General features: G+C 31.8%; 1 protein-coding gene across 47 annotated transcripts in view; it reads right to left on the bottom strand.

The window, feature by feature from the left end:
• RIMS1 (regulating synaptic membrane exocytosis 1) overlaps positions 1-18,524 on the bottom strand; it is a 421,648-nt gene that overhangs the window by 139,170 nt on the left and 263,954 nt on the right. For all 47 annotated transcript variants that reach the window (XM_045843939.1, XM_045843943.1, XM_045843959.1 and 44 more), the window contains 4 exons: positions 9,836-9,903; positions 9,151-9,261; positions 7,535-7,634; positions 3,538-3,661 (listed from right to left, as the gene is read on the bottom strand). In XM_045843939.1, coding sequence (XP_045699895.1) covers positions 3,538-3,661; positions 7,535-7,634; positions 9,151-9,261; positions 9,836-9,903 — 403 coding nt within the window. The remainder of the gene's footprint in view (positions 1-3,537; positions 3,662-7,534; positions 7,635-9,150; positions 9,262-9,835; positions 9,904-18,524) is intronic.

Raw genomic sequence — 18,524 nt, 5'->3', positions numbered from 1 at the left:
AGTGACTTGTGAGAACACCCATTCCTGTCACACTCACAAATTACTCTGAGTAAATATTTAATATAACCTCAGCTTAATGCATTGCCCACTGCAACCTTAGGAAACCTGGACCAGCTCAGTTTGGGAATTGTACTGCACAGAACTACTTTACCTCTAGTATTCCAAAGATATTTTATTATCAGTGTAAGGACCTGATTAACAATATGCAAGTATTAACAGGACATATTAAAGCAGACTGGAGTAAGCTAATACCAACAGAATTATTAGAATATTACTTAAGAATTTCTAACCACTTACCTCATCTAACATCAGTTTGATTTTCTTTGAATTTTGAGGGGGGGGAAATAAAAACAGTTTTCTACATTTGATTGTTTTCCTGCCTCTTATTTCATTTTTTTTATTTTTGTGCAAACTAATTCTCATAACCACCTACAATTTATACTTCTTACAACTGGCAACATGCCTTGCATTATGTATTTTATAAATATATTTTATTATATATCTTTATAACTAATAATTTGTATAAAATATTTTACATGATCATTAAAAAACTAATTTGCAATATCTAAGATGCAGAAAACAAACAATTTATCTTCTGCTATTTTCTTCAGAAATTTATTAGGCAAATAAAAGTAAACATTTAAAGTCTAGAAAAATTTTTTTAAATAGTATAATTTCTTTGAAAATCAGCCTCAAAGTCAACTGTGAAAGTTAGAATACAGAACCCTTAAACCAGGTACAAGCTTTGGATTTTATGTGTTTATTAAAAAAAGAACTGTGAAAAAGTTGTAAAATTTTTTACATAACTTTGAATCAAAATTTATTTAATATTAATTGCTTCAGTAATATTTTCAGGCTTAAATTTCCACCTGATATTTACACAAACCTTCTTAATTAGTTCTACACACAACTGAGGTAGCAGAATAGTTCTAATAACAATTATAAAGCATAAAGTTTAAGAACATTATGTTTGGTATGTTGGCAAAAAATGGTAATATCTCAGGATGAGTGGTGTCTCTTAGACCATAGGTTTTTGTTATCTTTTTCTAAAAACAGATTTTATTTATTTATTTTTAGAGAGAGGGGAAGGGAAGGAGAGGGAGTAAAACATCAATGTGTGGTTGCCTCTCGCGCCCTCTACTGGGGACCTGGCCTGCAACCCAGGCATGTGCCCTGACTGGGAATCATAATAGTGACACTTTGGTTCGCATGCCCACGTTCAATCCACTGAGGTACACCAGCCAGGGCTTGTTTTCTTTTTTTAATTACCATTTTACACCTCTCGTTTTTAAACTTTATTTTCAATTACATTTGACATACAATATTATATTAGTTTCAAGGTATACAACATAGTGATTAAACATTTATATACCTTGGGAAGTGATCACCCTGGTTATCACAATATTATTGACTATATTCCCTACTTTACATCCTTGTGACTATTTTTATATCTGGCAATCTGTATTTCTTAATTCCTTTCATCTTTTTCATCCATCCCCCCAATATCCCTCCCACCTAGCGACTATTAATTTGTTCTCTATATCAGTTCATTTCTGTTTTGTTTATTTATTTTGTTCCTTAGATTCCACATGTAAATGAAATAATACAGTCTTTGTCTTTCTCTGCCAGACTTATTTTACTTAGGATAATACCCTCTAGGTTCATCCACATTGTCACAAGTGGTAAAATTTCTTTCTTTTTAATGGCTGAGTGAAACTCCACTGCACACACATGCCACATCTTCTATGTCGATTGTCTGTAAAAGAGCACCCAGGCTGCTTCCATATCTTGACTATTGTAAATATGCTTCAGTGAACTCAGAGGTGCATATGTCTTTTCAAAATAGTATTTTGGATTTCTTTAGTGAAATGCTCTGAAGTAGAATTGCTGGGTCATAAGGCTGTTGTATTTTTAATTTTTTGAGGAATGTCCACACGGTTTTCCATAGTAGATCTACCATATTGATCAATGTGCATGTAAGTTATACTTAGAATAATTCTAGGAATCACTGTGTCACAAAACTGTGAATAAATATTTCCTTTCCACTTTAAATTATAGAACTACATTAAACATAGTTATTAAATATAGCTAAAACTATTATTCCAGGGTTCTAATAATTTCTCCAATAACTGGAAAATTGATACCAGGTACAATTTCATTTAAATATGATCTTTGTATCCCATATTCTTTTAAATTTCATAATCCATGACATCTTAGGGTTTGGCTATGTAGATTATTATTTTTAAAATTATTTTCATACAAAAGTAAAAATAGTAAAAATGCTATTCCAGTCCACTTTAATTGCCTGTTAGTTTTTCAAAGTCACTAAGAGTCAATGATATTTTAGCTGATGACTCTGAAACCACTACATATGTGAAAGTATTTGGCAATGTGCACAATGCTTGATTTTAAACTTTTGCTTTTTGTACTTTTGATTCATTTTCCAATTACTTACCTCTTTTCCAGTCTTATATTTACCTCAGCACTAGAACACATATTATGTAAAACTAGCATAAATTATAGTGTTGCTATTTTTTAAAAATCTGCATGGAAATGCATAATACTTTTGCAAGTGTTTACTCTTAATAATCACCACTTAAAATTGGTTATAAGCTTGCCTTCATTTTAGAGTTATATATATTAATATTAGTTTTTGAATCTTTTCAATATTTTGAGAATTAGAATAATATATGTCCTTTCGTGTTTTGCATTGACATAATCATAAGGACAACAAGAATTTAAGGTTAGCACTTGTTCAACACAAAAAATTTTTAATTAATGGTTTTATAATAGTTTAGAGAATAGGAAAAAATGTCTAAAATATATTCAAACATTAAGCTAATTATAATGAGATAAATATGCCTTCCAAAAATTTAGACTGGCAAAATGAATATTCTAGACTTTGTGGGTTTGTCAGGAAAAGCTAACAATATGGCAAATTCTACACACAGACATAGAAAATAACCTATTGGCTGTAGATAATTAAATTATGCCAAAAATAGAAATTTAAAAAATATATTAATTATTATGACCAATTAAAATATTAAAAATTTTTATACTTGCTTGATTTTTAAATAAATGTTGAAACTACCTATGGGTAAAATATAGAAAAAATATTCTGTCCTCAGAATAGGAAGTTCACATAGACATATGAAATCATTACTATTTTAAATATCACAAGATGATGAGCTTGTTAGTGATTTCCTTTAAGGAAACATCACTCATTAAATGAGAATTACTAAAAATAAATCATTCTACCACCAAAAAATTTTTACTTTATATTTTATTTCTAAAAATGTATATCAATATTTTTTGATACTACAATTGTTAAATTGTGGAGCTTCTAAAATGTTGTGAGAAAAACTGAGTATTCAGGTTTTAAAAATTAAGAAATTTTAAAAATCTAAGATGTATGCCCATCATTGAAGAAAAACTCTCTATGTTCACATGTACTGTATGCATGTATAAAGTTCTTTCTAAAACCCTGCTAATACATGTAATTTACTAAACTTAAGAAGTAAGTTTTTTTAGCCTTACCCAATAGGCCTTGAAACAATAATTTCAACTTGAGGTTCTGATTTTGATTCTAAAATAATGTTGTAAACTTCTTCATTTGTAGCTCCCGGCAGGGGTTTACCATTCCATTCTAGAACTTCATCCCCTTGAATTTAAAAAAAAGGGTATTTTTTTACCTTATATATTCTGTGTATTTTTCTTATCTTTTTTTCTTTTTTTACAAAGAAATGCAAAACATATACAAATAGTTTAATTGTCTAGGTTCTGCTCTGAAAAGAATATTGATTGCCATATCATGTCAGCTAAATGGTTCTTCTAAACACTTTTCTTTCCTTTTTTCTTTTTCTTTCCCCCAATGAATCCTACTTGTCACTGGAAACAGTACAATACAAAACTACCTTTATCTTTTGAAATATACCAGAAATAACACAAAAATAATCTCATGCTATGGAATGGAATTAGCACAGCTTATTTGGAAACATTAAAAAATAATAATTAGCAGCATGCCCTCCATATAATAAATGTAGGCGTCTCTAAACGTGGAAGATTCTTTTTAAGCTCTGCATAAATCCTGCTTTATTTTTGGTAGAAATTGCAATTAACATTTATTAGCATGAATTTTCCAATTATAAGTCATGCTTCATTGTCTTCACCAGATGCACAACAGAATAAAAATGCATGAAAGGACTTGAATTCATACCCACAGGGTAACGCAGGTAGCTATGGCAAAGTTACAAAGCAAGCAGATGCAAAACTGTTGCATGACAGTTAACCCACTTCCAGATGTTCATAACACACACATTCTATACATAATGTATACTGTGAACATTAAGAAGTTAGAAAATAATTTAAAATAATAAAAAATTGATACTTAGTTTGTTAAATATTCTAAGATCAGTCAAGGAGAGTACATGATATCATGTTTACAATACATGGGCTAACAACTTGTTATTTTTAACTAGAATTTTCACCATAGATCATTTGAGAAATACTGTTGATTTTCAAAAATATTTAGTGTAGTTTTAGGCCCCAGGTGGTTCTCTGTCCAGTACCTTCCAACACACAATGACAGACTCAGCCAAACTATCCTAGTCTCAATACTTTGAGGCCACTTATTTTGTTGTTCACAGTGTCTACAACATTTTAGTAGCTAAGCAAATATTTTTTGAGCTAATGAGTCAATCTCATCATAACCATAAACATGAAATCTTTAGTTTTTGGCTAGCTTTTTTAAAGTAGAAAATTTTGTTTTGATGGGACTGTTTTAAAGTAATTTTTTCACCCAAATGTTTGCTTACTCAAAATTAAACATAAATATATGCAAAGCACATGATCCTGCTTTGGTTTGGTAAAAGAATATGATTATTACCAATAGTTAAATGAGTTCTAAAAGTTTGACCTAAGATGATCCCTAGCCATGTCAATCAAGTAGGCAATAAATATACTTCATTCTAAAAAGAGAAATAAAATAATTACAAATTTAAAATATATTAGGAGTCTCCTAAATTTTTTTGGCCAAAAGCAGAAATAATATTTGCATCATGTGAATGTATATATGCATATGTGTATATGTATATGAAAAAATGTTTTCTGAAATGATACTTACCCTGATATTTTCTATTCTATTGTTAATTTCACTTTTTTAATGATGAATGCAAACACTAAAATAATTTAACTACTCAGTAATGCACTGCAATCAACATTGTCCAAAACCACTGCATTATAAAATTCTCTTCTTTATAGACAGCAACCTGAAAGCAACTTTTAATATCAAATTAACTTCGATACATGTATTTATGCTTTATAAATCATTACATCCTAAACCAGAAGGTGGTCTCTTTAACAATATTTATTTATATATGAATATTCTCTTTAGGCAGGGATGTAGAATATGATGATACAAAGATAAAGAAGAGACTTTATCTTTTCTTAAATTTGGTGGGGGGCTAATATTGAAACGAATACTTCTAATAAAATGATAGGAGTTCATCTGAGAGACAGAAGCAGAAGTAGAACCAGGTAGTGCCAAGGAAATAGTAAGTAGTTACTGCTACAGGTGAGATATCAGGAAACACTTTAGATTTAGGGCAACTTTGGATAAGTTTTGAAGGATGAAAAGGATTTCAACATGCAGAGCAGAAGAGTCTAAAAGAAAACAGGTAGACTGGAGGCGCTAACCAGGTCTTTGAGGCAGAAAGAGATTCCCAGGGAGCTACAGGTAGACTGCCATGGCTGCAGGGTAAAGTGAATGGTATTGGAAGTGGCTGGAATTGTTAGTAGAGAGCAAAGCTATAGAGCTTTTACTTGAGCAGATCATAAATGGGAGGCCCCAGGAAGTCTTAAGAACAGTGTGTGTCCATTTCGGGTTTGGATGATTCTATCAAGTAGCAGTACAGTGCATGGACTTACGAGGGGCGTCTGCAGTGGAGAGAGCTATAGCCAGATTAAAGTAAGGTTGCAAATGCTGAACAAAAGTCATGATAATAAAAACCACATCACTGTCATTTTATAGACAAATAATATTTATATATAAACAGAAGAAAAATAGTTCTTAAATTATAGCATAAATCCAACAGAATATATGACCTAATTTATTCAATAACATTTTTCAAATACATCAATCACTTAAAGTGAAAGTTTTATAGGTATTAAAGTTGAGCTTTTAACATTTTAGATTTAGTTTCTCAGGCTCTAGGCTCATAAGGGTATTAAATAAATAAAATTAAAAAAACTGTCACTGACTTTCTTAAGTTTTCTAATAAAATACAAAGACAACATCAAAAGCTATTACGTTTATTATCTGATCTAAAAATTCAGATTTGTGTAAAGTTATCTTACACTGGAGTAGTCAACAAGAGATTCTTGTACTTTTTAAGGCTTATTTTTGAACCATCAAATAAGCAAAGACTCAGTTTACTGGCAGTCACTCCTTGATTGAGGTAGTTATTGAATGGTAACTAGTCCATGATAAGAAGTAATAGTGTGCTGTACCTCTGCACATCTTCAAAGCTACACATATAGCAGATAAAATAAATAACCCAGTTTGAACTTTCTCTCTATACAACATCTACACAGCATGTTCCTATCAAAGAAAAAACCTAAATGATGTTGAACTGGCATCCTGGTAATCAATTGCAACAGAAATGTCTTTAACAGTCATAGAATTATTTTTTCAAAGGTCACAACAATTACAATCTTAAGGTGTAAAAACTAAAAACATAGCCTAGAAATGTTCTTTTATTCATTTGTAGCTCCCATCTGGGGTTAACTATTCTATTCTAGAACTTCATCCCCTTCAATTAAAAAAAAAGTATTTTTTCACTCCACATATTCTGTTAATTTTTCTTATCTTTTCTCATTTTTAAAAATAAATGCAAAACAGATACAAATAATTTAACTGCCTATGCTCTTCCCTCAAAAGAAAATTTATTAACATAATAAAATGTTTTTCTATTGTGTCATATTATAGAGCAACCTAAGTTTCCAAATACCAAGAAATAGGTCATGAATATAATATATGGCACGTTTAAATTGACAAGTATTTTATTACATAATCTGTAAAAGAAATGTGATTAGGATTATATTTTATTAAAAACACTGCTACTGAGTACAGTACACTATGTACACTATGTACATTGAGTACACTATGAAATACTGTAATAATTATTACTATAGCTTAAATATAAACCAAAGAAATAAATAGTGATTTTTTCATAAGACTAACTTATTTATATTTTTGTAGAAACATTATGAAGACATCTATGAAAATTAGTAATCCTTCAGCATTTTCATCTACTTATTTTTACATAAATAAAAAGGATTCCTATACTTACTCTCTCCAAACTGCTAGTGATATATAGTTACTCATTATAATAAGCATCAACACCAAGAAAAAAACTTTTTTCCTGCATTAAATTAGTTACTTACTTAATTGTCTTATATATAACTTACCCATAATTGAAAACCATCAACTCATGCACAGAGTACACATCATTCAAATGTTAAAAAAGAACTTTACCTGCTCTTAAATGTCCAACTACATCTGCAAGGCTACCCTTCTTTACTTTGGTGATGAAGGCACCAAGGCGTCCTAAGTCAGTCATTTTTCCTCCAACAACCTGGATAATCATAAATTTATAAATGCCCAAGACTGAAACATAGTTCACTGGTTGAAGGAATTGATCACAGTCTTTTAAGATGCATTTAGAACTAAGTGTGGGGACATTAATGAATTGAAATGCATTTTTGATTAAAGGAGCTGGCAGTATAGTTTTGAAAAGAAAATGACATCTGATATTTAAGATGACCATGTATCCTAAGGAAGCTTATAGACTAATTCCTAATACCCACCTAAAAATACCAAGACGCCATGAATAATGCATAACCTTAGAAGACAAATGCTGGATCTTCCTTACTTACCTTCAAACAGGAAGTGTTTGACACCTGTTACATTAGGGTTCATTTTCCTTTATCCTCTCAATTCATGGACACATTTGAATTTGTATTTCTAAATGCAAATTATGCCCCACTGTCACATCAGATTTTGACCTCTTGTATGTTTTTAGAGGAATGTAGGTCTAAGACATAAAGACTAGGAATTCAAACCAGCAGCACACCACTCTGGGGAAGCAATGCACCATGGTCAAAGAGTAACAGCCTGAGTTCCTCTCTGCCACCAACCATCTGAACGAGCTCCTCATCTGAAACATACATGTGCTCCAATCTAACTCTCAAAGTCTGAGTTACATTACTGACTATTTAACACTCTCACCTGGCTTTTCCACAGTAACTAGAATTAAAAACATCTGGAAGTTCTAAGTTTAACTTCTTCCAAGGCAGGGGTTACATATGTATAATTATACAGTAAGAGGAATATGCTCAAAAGTTGAGACTGATTCACAACTCTTAGGGATATGCCCATTAGTGGAGGTTGCCAGAATTATTACATAGCAAGAGAAATTAATGGCAATAATAAATAAGGTGATACTATTAAGTACATTAACTTAATAATTTAGTAGATTTAGTCAATGGTTTAGAAGGGGTTAAACTCTTACACAAATGTAATACAATCTCTTGGTAAATAATTTCAAAGGCCACATCTTTGAATCTTTCTCTAAGCTTGAAAAGCAAATAAAAGCATGTGATTTAACACATATGCACACACAATAAAACAAAATATATATTTTTCCTGCAATAAAATACAATCTTTTATAATTTATTAGTTTTTCATTACATCTGTTAAGTCAATTAATATTTTTAAAGGTACATTTTACTCTTTGGGTATTACCACAAACTTGACTGCACTTAAAAAATACCTTTAATGATGTTTTATGTTGCTTGTTAAGATATAATAATATTATCTAGCATTACTACCATTCATTAAAACCTTTTTGATATAAAAATCACCTCTTGACTTTATATTCAGAGAAATTTTTTAGTTTTCCTATATTTTATTGCAGTTTCCTAACATAATATTATGTCATATGAATAAAGTATTTTTAAAACACTAACCTAGATAAAATATTAAATCTACCATAGGTGGAAAATATTTAGAAATCATTGTCAGAAACTTGGTTGAATCCAGTCCATACTGTAATCCACCCTTGCAGAAACAATTTAAAACAGCATACTTACTTTGAGACCTAGCAATGCACCTGACTCTTTGGGCATGGTTGTTCTCTTGTTAAGGATAACACGTCCAATTAGTCGGTCCCCCTCTTTAGATGGCTGCCACGTTACAGGATGCTATTAAAACATGAATAAAGTTGAAGAGAAGTTGTTTCTTTCCCATGGGCACATAATTATAGGTTGTCGTCGCATGATGTGATTTCCTCAGTTAAAACACGTTGTAGAGGGAATTCTTGATTCTGATGGGCTCTATCCTTAGATTACAACAATTTTCATTTTCAGCTCTATTTTATTTGCAGTACTCATGCTAAATAGTTCTAAAAGTAGTCAGCAACTAAGTACATCTCTAAAATAGTTCTGAAATATAATTAGTTGAAGTTTAAAAATATACCTGCTTATATAAGAAAACTGGTTCTGTATTTTGAACTGTTGTTTATGTTGATATCATAATAATATCTAATTTCTATTTAGCCATTATTTAATAATTGCTTTTTATTTAAAATTTGTTATAATTATTCAGTTAACTCTTTTATTCAAAACTGTTCTTTCTGCCTTAAACGAAATCAGTATTTGCTCGCACAATATTATAATGGAGCAGAATAAGATGACTGTGTAACACATATCAGAGAAAGGACAGTAAGTAACACACATTAACCCTAAATGCCAAACTCTCTCTTCCCAGAAAGCTTACCGAACTAATTGGTGATGTTTCCCGACTATGCCACGTGGCAGGATCCAACCAGTAATAATCCAAGTCACCTGCACAACAGAAAAAACCAAAAGTGTAATTAATGTTTTGAAGTAGAGAATGCTTTAATCATTGCAGGTATGACTTCTTCCATCTATAAAAGATTATGAAACTCATAACCTTGAGCGTGCATATACCGGAAGGGCACACGCCTGCACTGACTGCCAAGGCTGTGATCTAAATTCTTGGAGTGGATGCATATTACAAATATGCTTCACACTATAGGAGAACTCCCTTCGACTGCCACCATCAGGCTAGAACCACACGCAGAAAGTGTGACTACCCACACCAAACACAGCCTGCCCTCTTGTGATGCTGGCTAACAGGTTATTCACTACACTGAGATAAATATTAAGGCTTAGTGTCTTCCCTTCTACTCTTCTGAATGATATCATATCTTTCAGAATTATTCCCTGGCCTCTATCCTCTTCCCTCCTTACCTGAAAAACAGGACAAATACTTTTAGGACATGGTAATGAGTAATTAAACATCACAAATAACTTTTAGCAAAAGGAAACACACAAATGGCAGAATATTCCATTTTTACTAAAGCCATAAAAAAGACTTTTACAATGCTAACTTTGTGAACATGAACTTATGAAACTTCAATTTTCATTTTTTGGCTTAAAAACGTAAGACTAAAGAAAGCACCTGAGAAAAAATTAAAAATAATGGAGAGCATCACCACTTTCAGTATTTGCAGAGAAAGGAAGGACAGAAGGGGTAACCCATATGAGAAAAATGACCTTCTACATTTTACATATCAGATTAAGTCAATTAAAAATTTTCTCCCTGTGGATCTTGAGAGAGAAACATACTGAGAGAGTGAGTAAAGCATGCCAGCCAGCAATGAGCTGTCTAGCTGACCACTGGGGAAATGCGTTTGGCTGACATCTGGGAAGGCCCTCAGTGAAAAGTTTCTGTGAGGCGACAAGCATGGCAGATACAGGCACTACAAAAGAAATGTAACAGAAAATAAATGTTTCAAGTTCACAGGCATAAAAATCCATACACTTCCATTTCTAAGTGGCTGCTCCCCTTCCTTTTTATATAATATCCTTAATAAGGTTGATGGACAATGTTATACATACTACAATGAACAAAAATGTTCTTCAAATATGTCATGTAGATAAAAGGAATATATTCTATAAAGGAGTATTAAAAATGCATTAGCACAAACTATATTGTTACAATTTATTCCACATGGAGTCAATATCTTTCTCAAAATCATAGCATTTAAAATGTATACACAACTTGGTGTTAATAATTATAGATTTCTAATCTTCTACTGTACCATCTTGATTAATAAAATATAAGAAAATGTGTAAAAGGAAAATTTTTTCCTCTTTTGTTTTTGTTTTTAAAGTTCATATGCTTATTTTTAAAGCTGCCGTGTCTTTAGTAACATGATGCTAAACTTTTAAAGGAAAAAGTATTTAAGATGGTAAAATTAAAACTGACTACAAATATCATTCAAAAGATTATTTCATTTCATAGACTTTTCTCCCTAAAATTTCATAATAATAAGGTCTGATGACTTCTAAAGTGTTGCTTCTTTTTGAAATGCTGTAATAAAAACAAAACCACTGAGTTAAAATCAGTAATTAATTTGAGAGCTGCTCTGAGAAGTCTTTGAATTTAAAAATATGATGATGATTATCCTATTTAAAAACTTCAAGGAAACAGTTTGTTTTACGCTTCAACAACCTGATTTAGAGCGTAAAACCTGTGCACTGTGGATTCCTCTCTGGCCTGCAGCCGACCCCGCACACCATAGTTCACCCTGCATGCCACTCAGTTGTCCTACAGAAATCCACGTAAACAGGTTTCCTGAATGTTTGCTTATACATAGGGAAAGAACCAAAAAGTGATACTTCTGGTGAATTTTGGTGATGATACTGAACTTGCTTTATGACAAAACACTGCTTTCAAGCACTGTCATTCTCTAATCTATAAGCTTTGTAAGATGATGATCTTAAACGGATAGTCTAATTAATTGGTTTGAGATACGACAGATACAGTTTTCCGGGTGACTTCCCTATGTAGCCAGCAATAATTCCTTCCTTTTCCTGGCAGTGGTATATAGATGCTTGAGATTTTGCAGCTTGAAAATATTCCCCCCCAATTCTTGTCATACACAGAATTGTAGATATCTATTAAAATTGCTAGTCAATATAAAAATGCATTCAATATTTAACATACAATAATATTTTATATATTTTATAATACAGTTATACTTCCTTCACATTCTGAACAGATTCCAAAAGTTTCTATCATTAATTTTCATTATCACCTATTAAAATATAAATTTTTTGTTTAAAGGCAAAAAATAGCCCTGGCTGATGAATTGAGTGCTGTCCTGCAAACCAAAAGGTGGTTGTTTTGATTTCCAGTCAGGGCATGTGCCTGGGTTGTGGGCCAGGTCCCTGCTGGGGGTGTGTGAGAGGCAACCACACATTGATGTTTCTCTTTCTCTCTTTCTCCCTCCCTTCCCCTGTTTCTAAAATAAATAAAATCTTTTAAAAATATATAAATAAATAAATTCTAAAATCCAAATTTTAGTTTTAAACTATATTTGCTTCTTCTTCCCATGTAATTACTAAATTTTAAAGATATTATTTACTTTTTAAATACTTTAATTTGTCTTTCTAAGTCACATCTCTCTATTATTAATGGAATAAGCAACACTCAATAAAATTTCCTCCTAAAATATTCAGACTCTAGTATTTCATTAATATAAAATATTTTCTTTGATTATTTTTCTAATACTTGATTAAAGATACTGATTTCAAGTAGCATGACTACAAAAAGATAGATTTTGTATTTGGCTAGAGAATTAATACAAAAGCATTTTGATTCTAATGTTAAATATAACTATAAAGGAGTAAATTTACTATTATTATGAACTTAGATCCAGGGAATATTTGAGTCTACTGAAATGGCTCAAGTTCATAAATAGCCAAGTTCAATGAAGTGTTATAATTTTAAGCACTATTTTTTGTGAAGACTTTAAAAATAGACTTTTATCCAATGCCTTGAGAAGAATAGGTTAAATAATATATAAGCACACAATTTCATTTCACAAATAAAAGCAGGTTAAGTGACAATGAACCCTCTTTAAGGAGCATGAGCCACTCCTGAACCCAGGTCACTCTGACTAGAGTGTGTAACTGCACAAACATGCATCTCTGTGATTTCAACTTCTGGGTCTTATGATGTCGAATGTCAAGCACAATGGATTCCAATGAGACCAAAGCAACCGAACAAAATACAGTCTAAATAACGCAGACATATGACTAAGTGTGTATGAATACATGACATCTGTAAGGAGAAAACCGTAACTAATTTCATACATTACATATGCATTTAACAATTTTCATAACAGTTACATTTAACCAAGTAGAATGTTCACCTAGTGTTCAGGTAGAAAAAAAAATTATTTACATTGAAGTCTTGCAGAATTAGACAATTGGAATTCTTCTGTATCCCCATTAGAAACACACTGCATATTTTTAAAAATCATTCCAATGAATGGTGATTAAAGATGGGACTCAAAATGACTACAAGATAGACTCATGGTAACTCTCCACAATTCCAAATACATACCAAAATTGTGCTACTTGTCATCTCAAAAAATATATAAGTTGTTCTTCTATATAATGAAAATTGTTGCCATTCAAAAAACTTATAAAATTTATAGACAAAAAATCAGAAGAATCATCCTTCTCAGAGATTTCCTATACATCTTAAAATGTTTTCCTCTTCTTGTTTATGCTCCACAGCAGAATGTGTTGACACTAAATAAAATTAAATAAATACTAATCTACTTTATTATAGCACAGTACATAGACAAATTAAAATACTGAGCAAAATACATATTTATTAAATGTTTTATACAGTGCATATACAAAAACCAAGTCAATTCTAAGAATGGGTTTTTCAAAGTCCTAGGAGGCCTAATTTCGTCTAAATTAAATTAGCAATCAGGATAAGAAACAATATTATTTAATAGGACTTGCTTTCTAGGCAATAAAACAAAATAGGATGATATACTTGTTAATTTAATTATTAATCACATAATCTGTGAAGCAGTAAAGGCTCCAAATAAATAATACTATGTGTACTGATGCAAAAATCACAAATAAATTACTATCAGTCTAAGTCCCTAGTATAGTGAAAATATCGGTCCTCAAATACTTTTGGATGACTTCTTTCAAAATCCACAACAATGTCAACTCCACAATTTGATGGTAAATGCCCCATAAATAAGTAACACAGACTTGTGCCTCCTGCATGCAAGGCCTGGGGCAAGGCTGGAGGCATCTCCAAACCATTGGTCTTCAGCAGAACCTCTTCAATAATTCTAAGTAACTAAAAATCCAATTTCTGGTTTGGGCCCAGGACACACACATGCGTAGCATCATTCCTTGGGAGAATATTACATTATGTGCAGTCTTTAGGGATTCATTAGAGTGGTGGTTCTCTAAATGCACATTAGAAATTTCACTTTCAAAATTCTCCTTTGTTCACAATGTGGTCTGTTTCTATCATAGAACCAACAATATTGTGCGTGCTCTCTCTCTCTGCAGCAACTATTATTTACTACAGTCATGAGGTGTGAAAGGTGTTTGTATTGAGAAATTATGTATGCTCAACAGAATGGACAGAATTGAACTACTTCTAGAGAGAGATTAAATATTTGCTGGAGGGCCTGGAATGCTATCTCTGTGTTTGATAATTTGGGGGTACAGAAAAGACAGCTAAGTAACTTAACTACAAATGAATTTCATTACCACTTAGTAGAGGTGGTACTTTTATGTTTATGTGTAGTGTTTGGTGAAACTGATAACTAGTTTTTGGAATGCCACCCCTACCGCCACAGAGTTCTACAAAGCAATTCTAAAAAACTCAGAATCAACTTTCTGGCTGAGCTCTGGGATCAATAATTAAGATAGGGTTTCAACTTTGGGAGATAATAACTTCTATAGCGTTCCATTGTTCTTTCCAGGGTAGGATAAGAAAACAGTCATAAAATTGCTTTTTCAACTATATAAAGCACAACAGAAATGCAAGTTGTCATTTGAGTATAAAAATATATACTAAAATCTATTTCCAATAACAATACTGATAAGTATTTCTGTAATTCTAATACCAGGTGAAAAGTAAGTAAAGACACTTTTTTTCTGCCCCATAGATTACTTATTTGAAACCTTGAATAATCAGAGAATCATACCGTATTTTAATTTTTCTATTAACATTACTATATCTTACCTGATATTTATATTTTTGTTGTTTTTTACAAAACATAAAAACCAGCTATTGTGTAAAAAAGAGCATTGCATTAGAAGTTGGAGACATGCAACTCTAATCCTAACCCTGTTATACTAGGTGTATTACCTTGCTAGTAGCCTTTCATTACTATAAACCTTAACCTCCTGTGTAAATGGGGACAATGCCACTTACAAAAATTTTGTGAGGATTAAGTGAGATATGCCAGGCTTATAACTATAAAAATCTTTAGAAATTGATTTTCTTGTATAATACATAATTGAGATTACAAATATAAAATCATGGTGTTAGAGACCCTATTTATAGTTGAGCAGCTATCATTACTTAGTTGAAATCAATAATCTTGGCAAAATATGTATACTTTGAAATGGACTTAGAGAAATCTTAAAGACATTTTGTTTATGAGAAAAAGTAACATACATAGAAACAGTAATATAAATCTTCCTGTTGATTTCCACTATGTTAATGGGAGCCTAAGGGGGTTAAGAATACTATGGTCAAGCAATCTATACTAAAACAAACTATACATCAGATTAACTGTTAACCAAAAATATCCTGCTGTGAAGTACTTAATTTGATAAGCTTGCACAATATATCCTAAATCTAAATATAAGCACTCTGTCATTTCTTCTTTATATAATATTTTTGTAGGAGAGCAAAATACATATGGTGTATAAACTAAATCCTTCAGACTGACCTTCTCCAAATTATGAAACAAGTTGGCCATTTTATCCCTTTACCTATTTTTCTGATGCCTCAGGATATCCCTGAAAATCTTTTCTTGAAACCAGCTTGTTTTATACCTTAAAAGTTACTTGGTATAGACATTACTTATGGAATATATTTCAATACTGATATTCTAATGGGTTATATACATCCTAACTTCCTCAGATTTCCCTTTTTTTAGCTTGTATTCCTAACAAAATAATCTAAATAATAGCAAGACTGATGGTCTTATATATGTCTTAATATGTGACACGGTCACCCTGGATGATGAGGCTGTGGGAAAGCACAGAGCATTTTGTGACAAGGCTAAAACACATTGTACAATAAACAGCTATCTGACATGATAAACATTAGTTATCAGTTTAATTTTTCCTGGTTCTGAAAATTTCATAATTTAGATTTTTGAGACTACTTTAGGGTTCTGAAGCACTCCCAAAACATCATGTTGTTCCATGTCCTCTTTACTCTTTACCTCTGCATTGACCTGACACTACAGGACTCAGAAGAGGCTGAGAAATGAAAGTTCCTGAAAGTTTTAAACAACAACAAAAACCAAACCACATACACACAGAACACACACACACCACTGTGCTTTAGAATAATAAAACATGGGTATTCAAGGTCTTCGGAAAATCTAGATCAGACTATACTTATCATCTGTACTAAATTATAATAAAATGTATCTGAAAAGCAGTCTAAGGTGATTGACAGGGCAAAAAGATTTCCACAAATAATAATTTAGAGAGGAATAAATTTCATGTATAAATATGGTTTGAGGCCTAATGACTGAAAAATTTCTGCCCTAGAGTATAAATACAAAATAGTAAAGTACCCTGAATAGCAAGTCGCAAAACTAACAATCTTAGGGAAACTTCTTTCTTTCATCTAACACAATGACTCTTCAGAAATAAGAATTTGGGAAGTGCTGCACACAAGAGGGAAAAATTTTACTGCAACTTTCCAACTGACCAGGCTTCCACATTGACACTGAGTATTCCATTCACGTGGGAGAACAGGTTGTCACGTGCAAAGCCTCGGAATAGCCAGCCAGGAAACCCTGTGGAAAAAATCGGGGTTTACTTGTTTTCATTGTTTGGGGACTGGATGTTAACCACAGGTTTAAAAATTGTAGTGCTGGGCAAGTTTACAGCACATATTATAAGAATGCACTCTAGATGTAAATATCTTTGATAAAGGAAAACGTTAGTTTTTTATCTAGATCTCACACCCAGGCAATGCTAGCAAAAGAGTATTAATTTGCAATAGTAATTCTAAATGTGAAATCAATTCCTACCTGCCTCTACATCCAAAGACATAAAAATAAAAAATATCTAGATCAATACATTACCATGGTTTTGGAAATGTAAATCATAAGAATAATAGTCAAATGATGATAAAGATGAATTTAAGGTTATATAGAACAAAATGGGAGTAATTATAAAGGATAGATACTGCTTACCCTTTTAAAATATATCATTAAAGCCCTGGCTGGTGTAGCTCAGTGGATTGAGTGCAGGCTGCAAACCAAAGTGTCACAGGTTTGATTCCCAGTCAGGGCACATACCTGGGTTGCAGGCCATGACCCCCAGCAACTGCACATTGATGTTTCTCTCTCTCTCTCTTTCTCCCTCCCTTCCCTCTCTAAAAATAAACAAATAAAATCTTTAAAAAATAAAAATAAATAAATAAATATATATATATATATCATTAAGCTATAAAATAGTAGAAAACAAATTTATTCTAGCAAACATTTTTGGTAATATAAATTGATGTTTTAAAACCAGAGCTCCATCAAAGCAAGTTACTGTAAATGTTGTTATTTTTCTTTCTTTTTTTGTCTTGTTTCCTGTTTGTCTTTGTTTTAATTTTGGCTATGCAAATAAATAATTTATAGACATATTAAAGGACTTTCTAAATTGGAGATTCCTTGATTGATAGTGGGAAAGCACTAGGCATAGAAATTTGAAGAAGATTTTATGCCTCAACATTGTTCTACAGAAAAATGCTAAGGTATCTATATTTGTAAACCTCAAAAATAGAACCATGGGAAACTAGGTTGCAAAATACTGCAAGGTCACTGGTCTAAACCTCTGCTGCAGTGCAAAAGAACTCAAGCTGTGTAGAAGCATGTCCCTTCAAATGTGCCCCAGCTCCATATGATGGAAGATTATTCTAAGAAGAGAAAGCACAAAAGACGATGGAGGGAAAAGAGTAATATTCACAAATGCAAATAGACAGCATATAAACTTTTCATTACAAAGCAAAATAAATTAAGGTTGGTCAAAGATTAACCAACTGACTAAAGAAAAGATTTCTCTTCCAGACTTCCTAAATATTTAAGGTTTGGATTAATCACAGTCTAAAATGGTCATTCTATCATAATAATTTCAAAATATCTTCATTTAAATTTTCATAAAAAACCCTATTACTTTAAAAAATCAGGAAGTCTCACCAGCCTAGACTCTAAAAGACTTAACATGTTTTCTTGGCTTGGCCACAGGTGCTCTCTTAAGAATGGGATGGCCTTCTACTCAGAAGTGCAAGGCAAACCTAATGTCCTGTGTGTCTGTCTGGGTGATTAAATCAATGACTCCACAATTACCCAGCTGTAGTGAAC

Source organism: Phyllostomus hastatus, unplaced genomic scaffold (genome assembly GCF_019186645.2).
Source record: "Phyllostomus hastatus isolate PE091 unplaced genomic scaffold, TTU_PhHast_1.1 phas_contig_40, whole genome shotgun sequence".
Classification (NCBI taxonomy): Eukaryota; Metazoa; Chordata; class Mammalia; order Chiroptera; family Phyllostomidae; genus Phyllostomus; species Phyllostomus hastatus.
The sequence above is the reverse complement of the archived record's forward strand: the minus strand, read 5'-3'. Positions and strand labels throughout refer to the sequence as shown.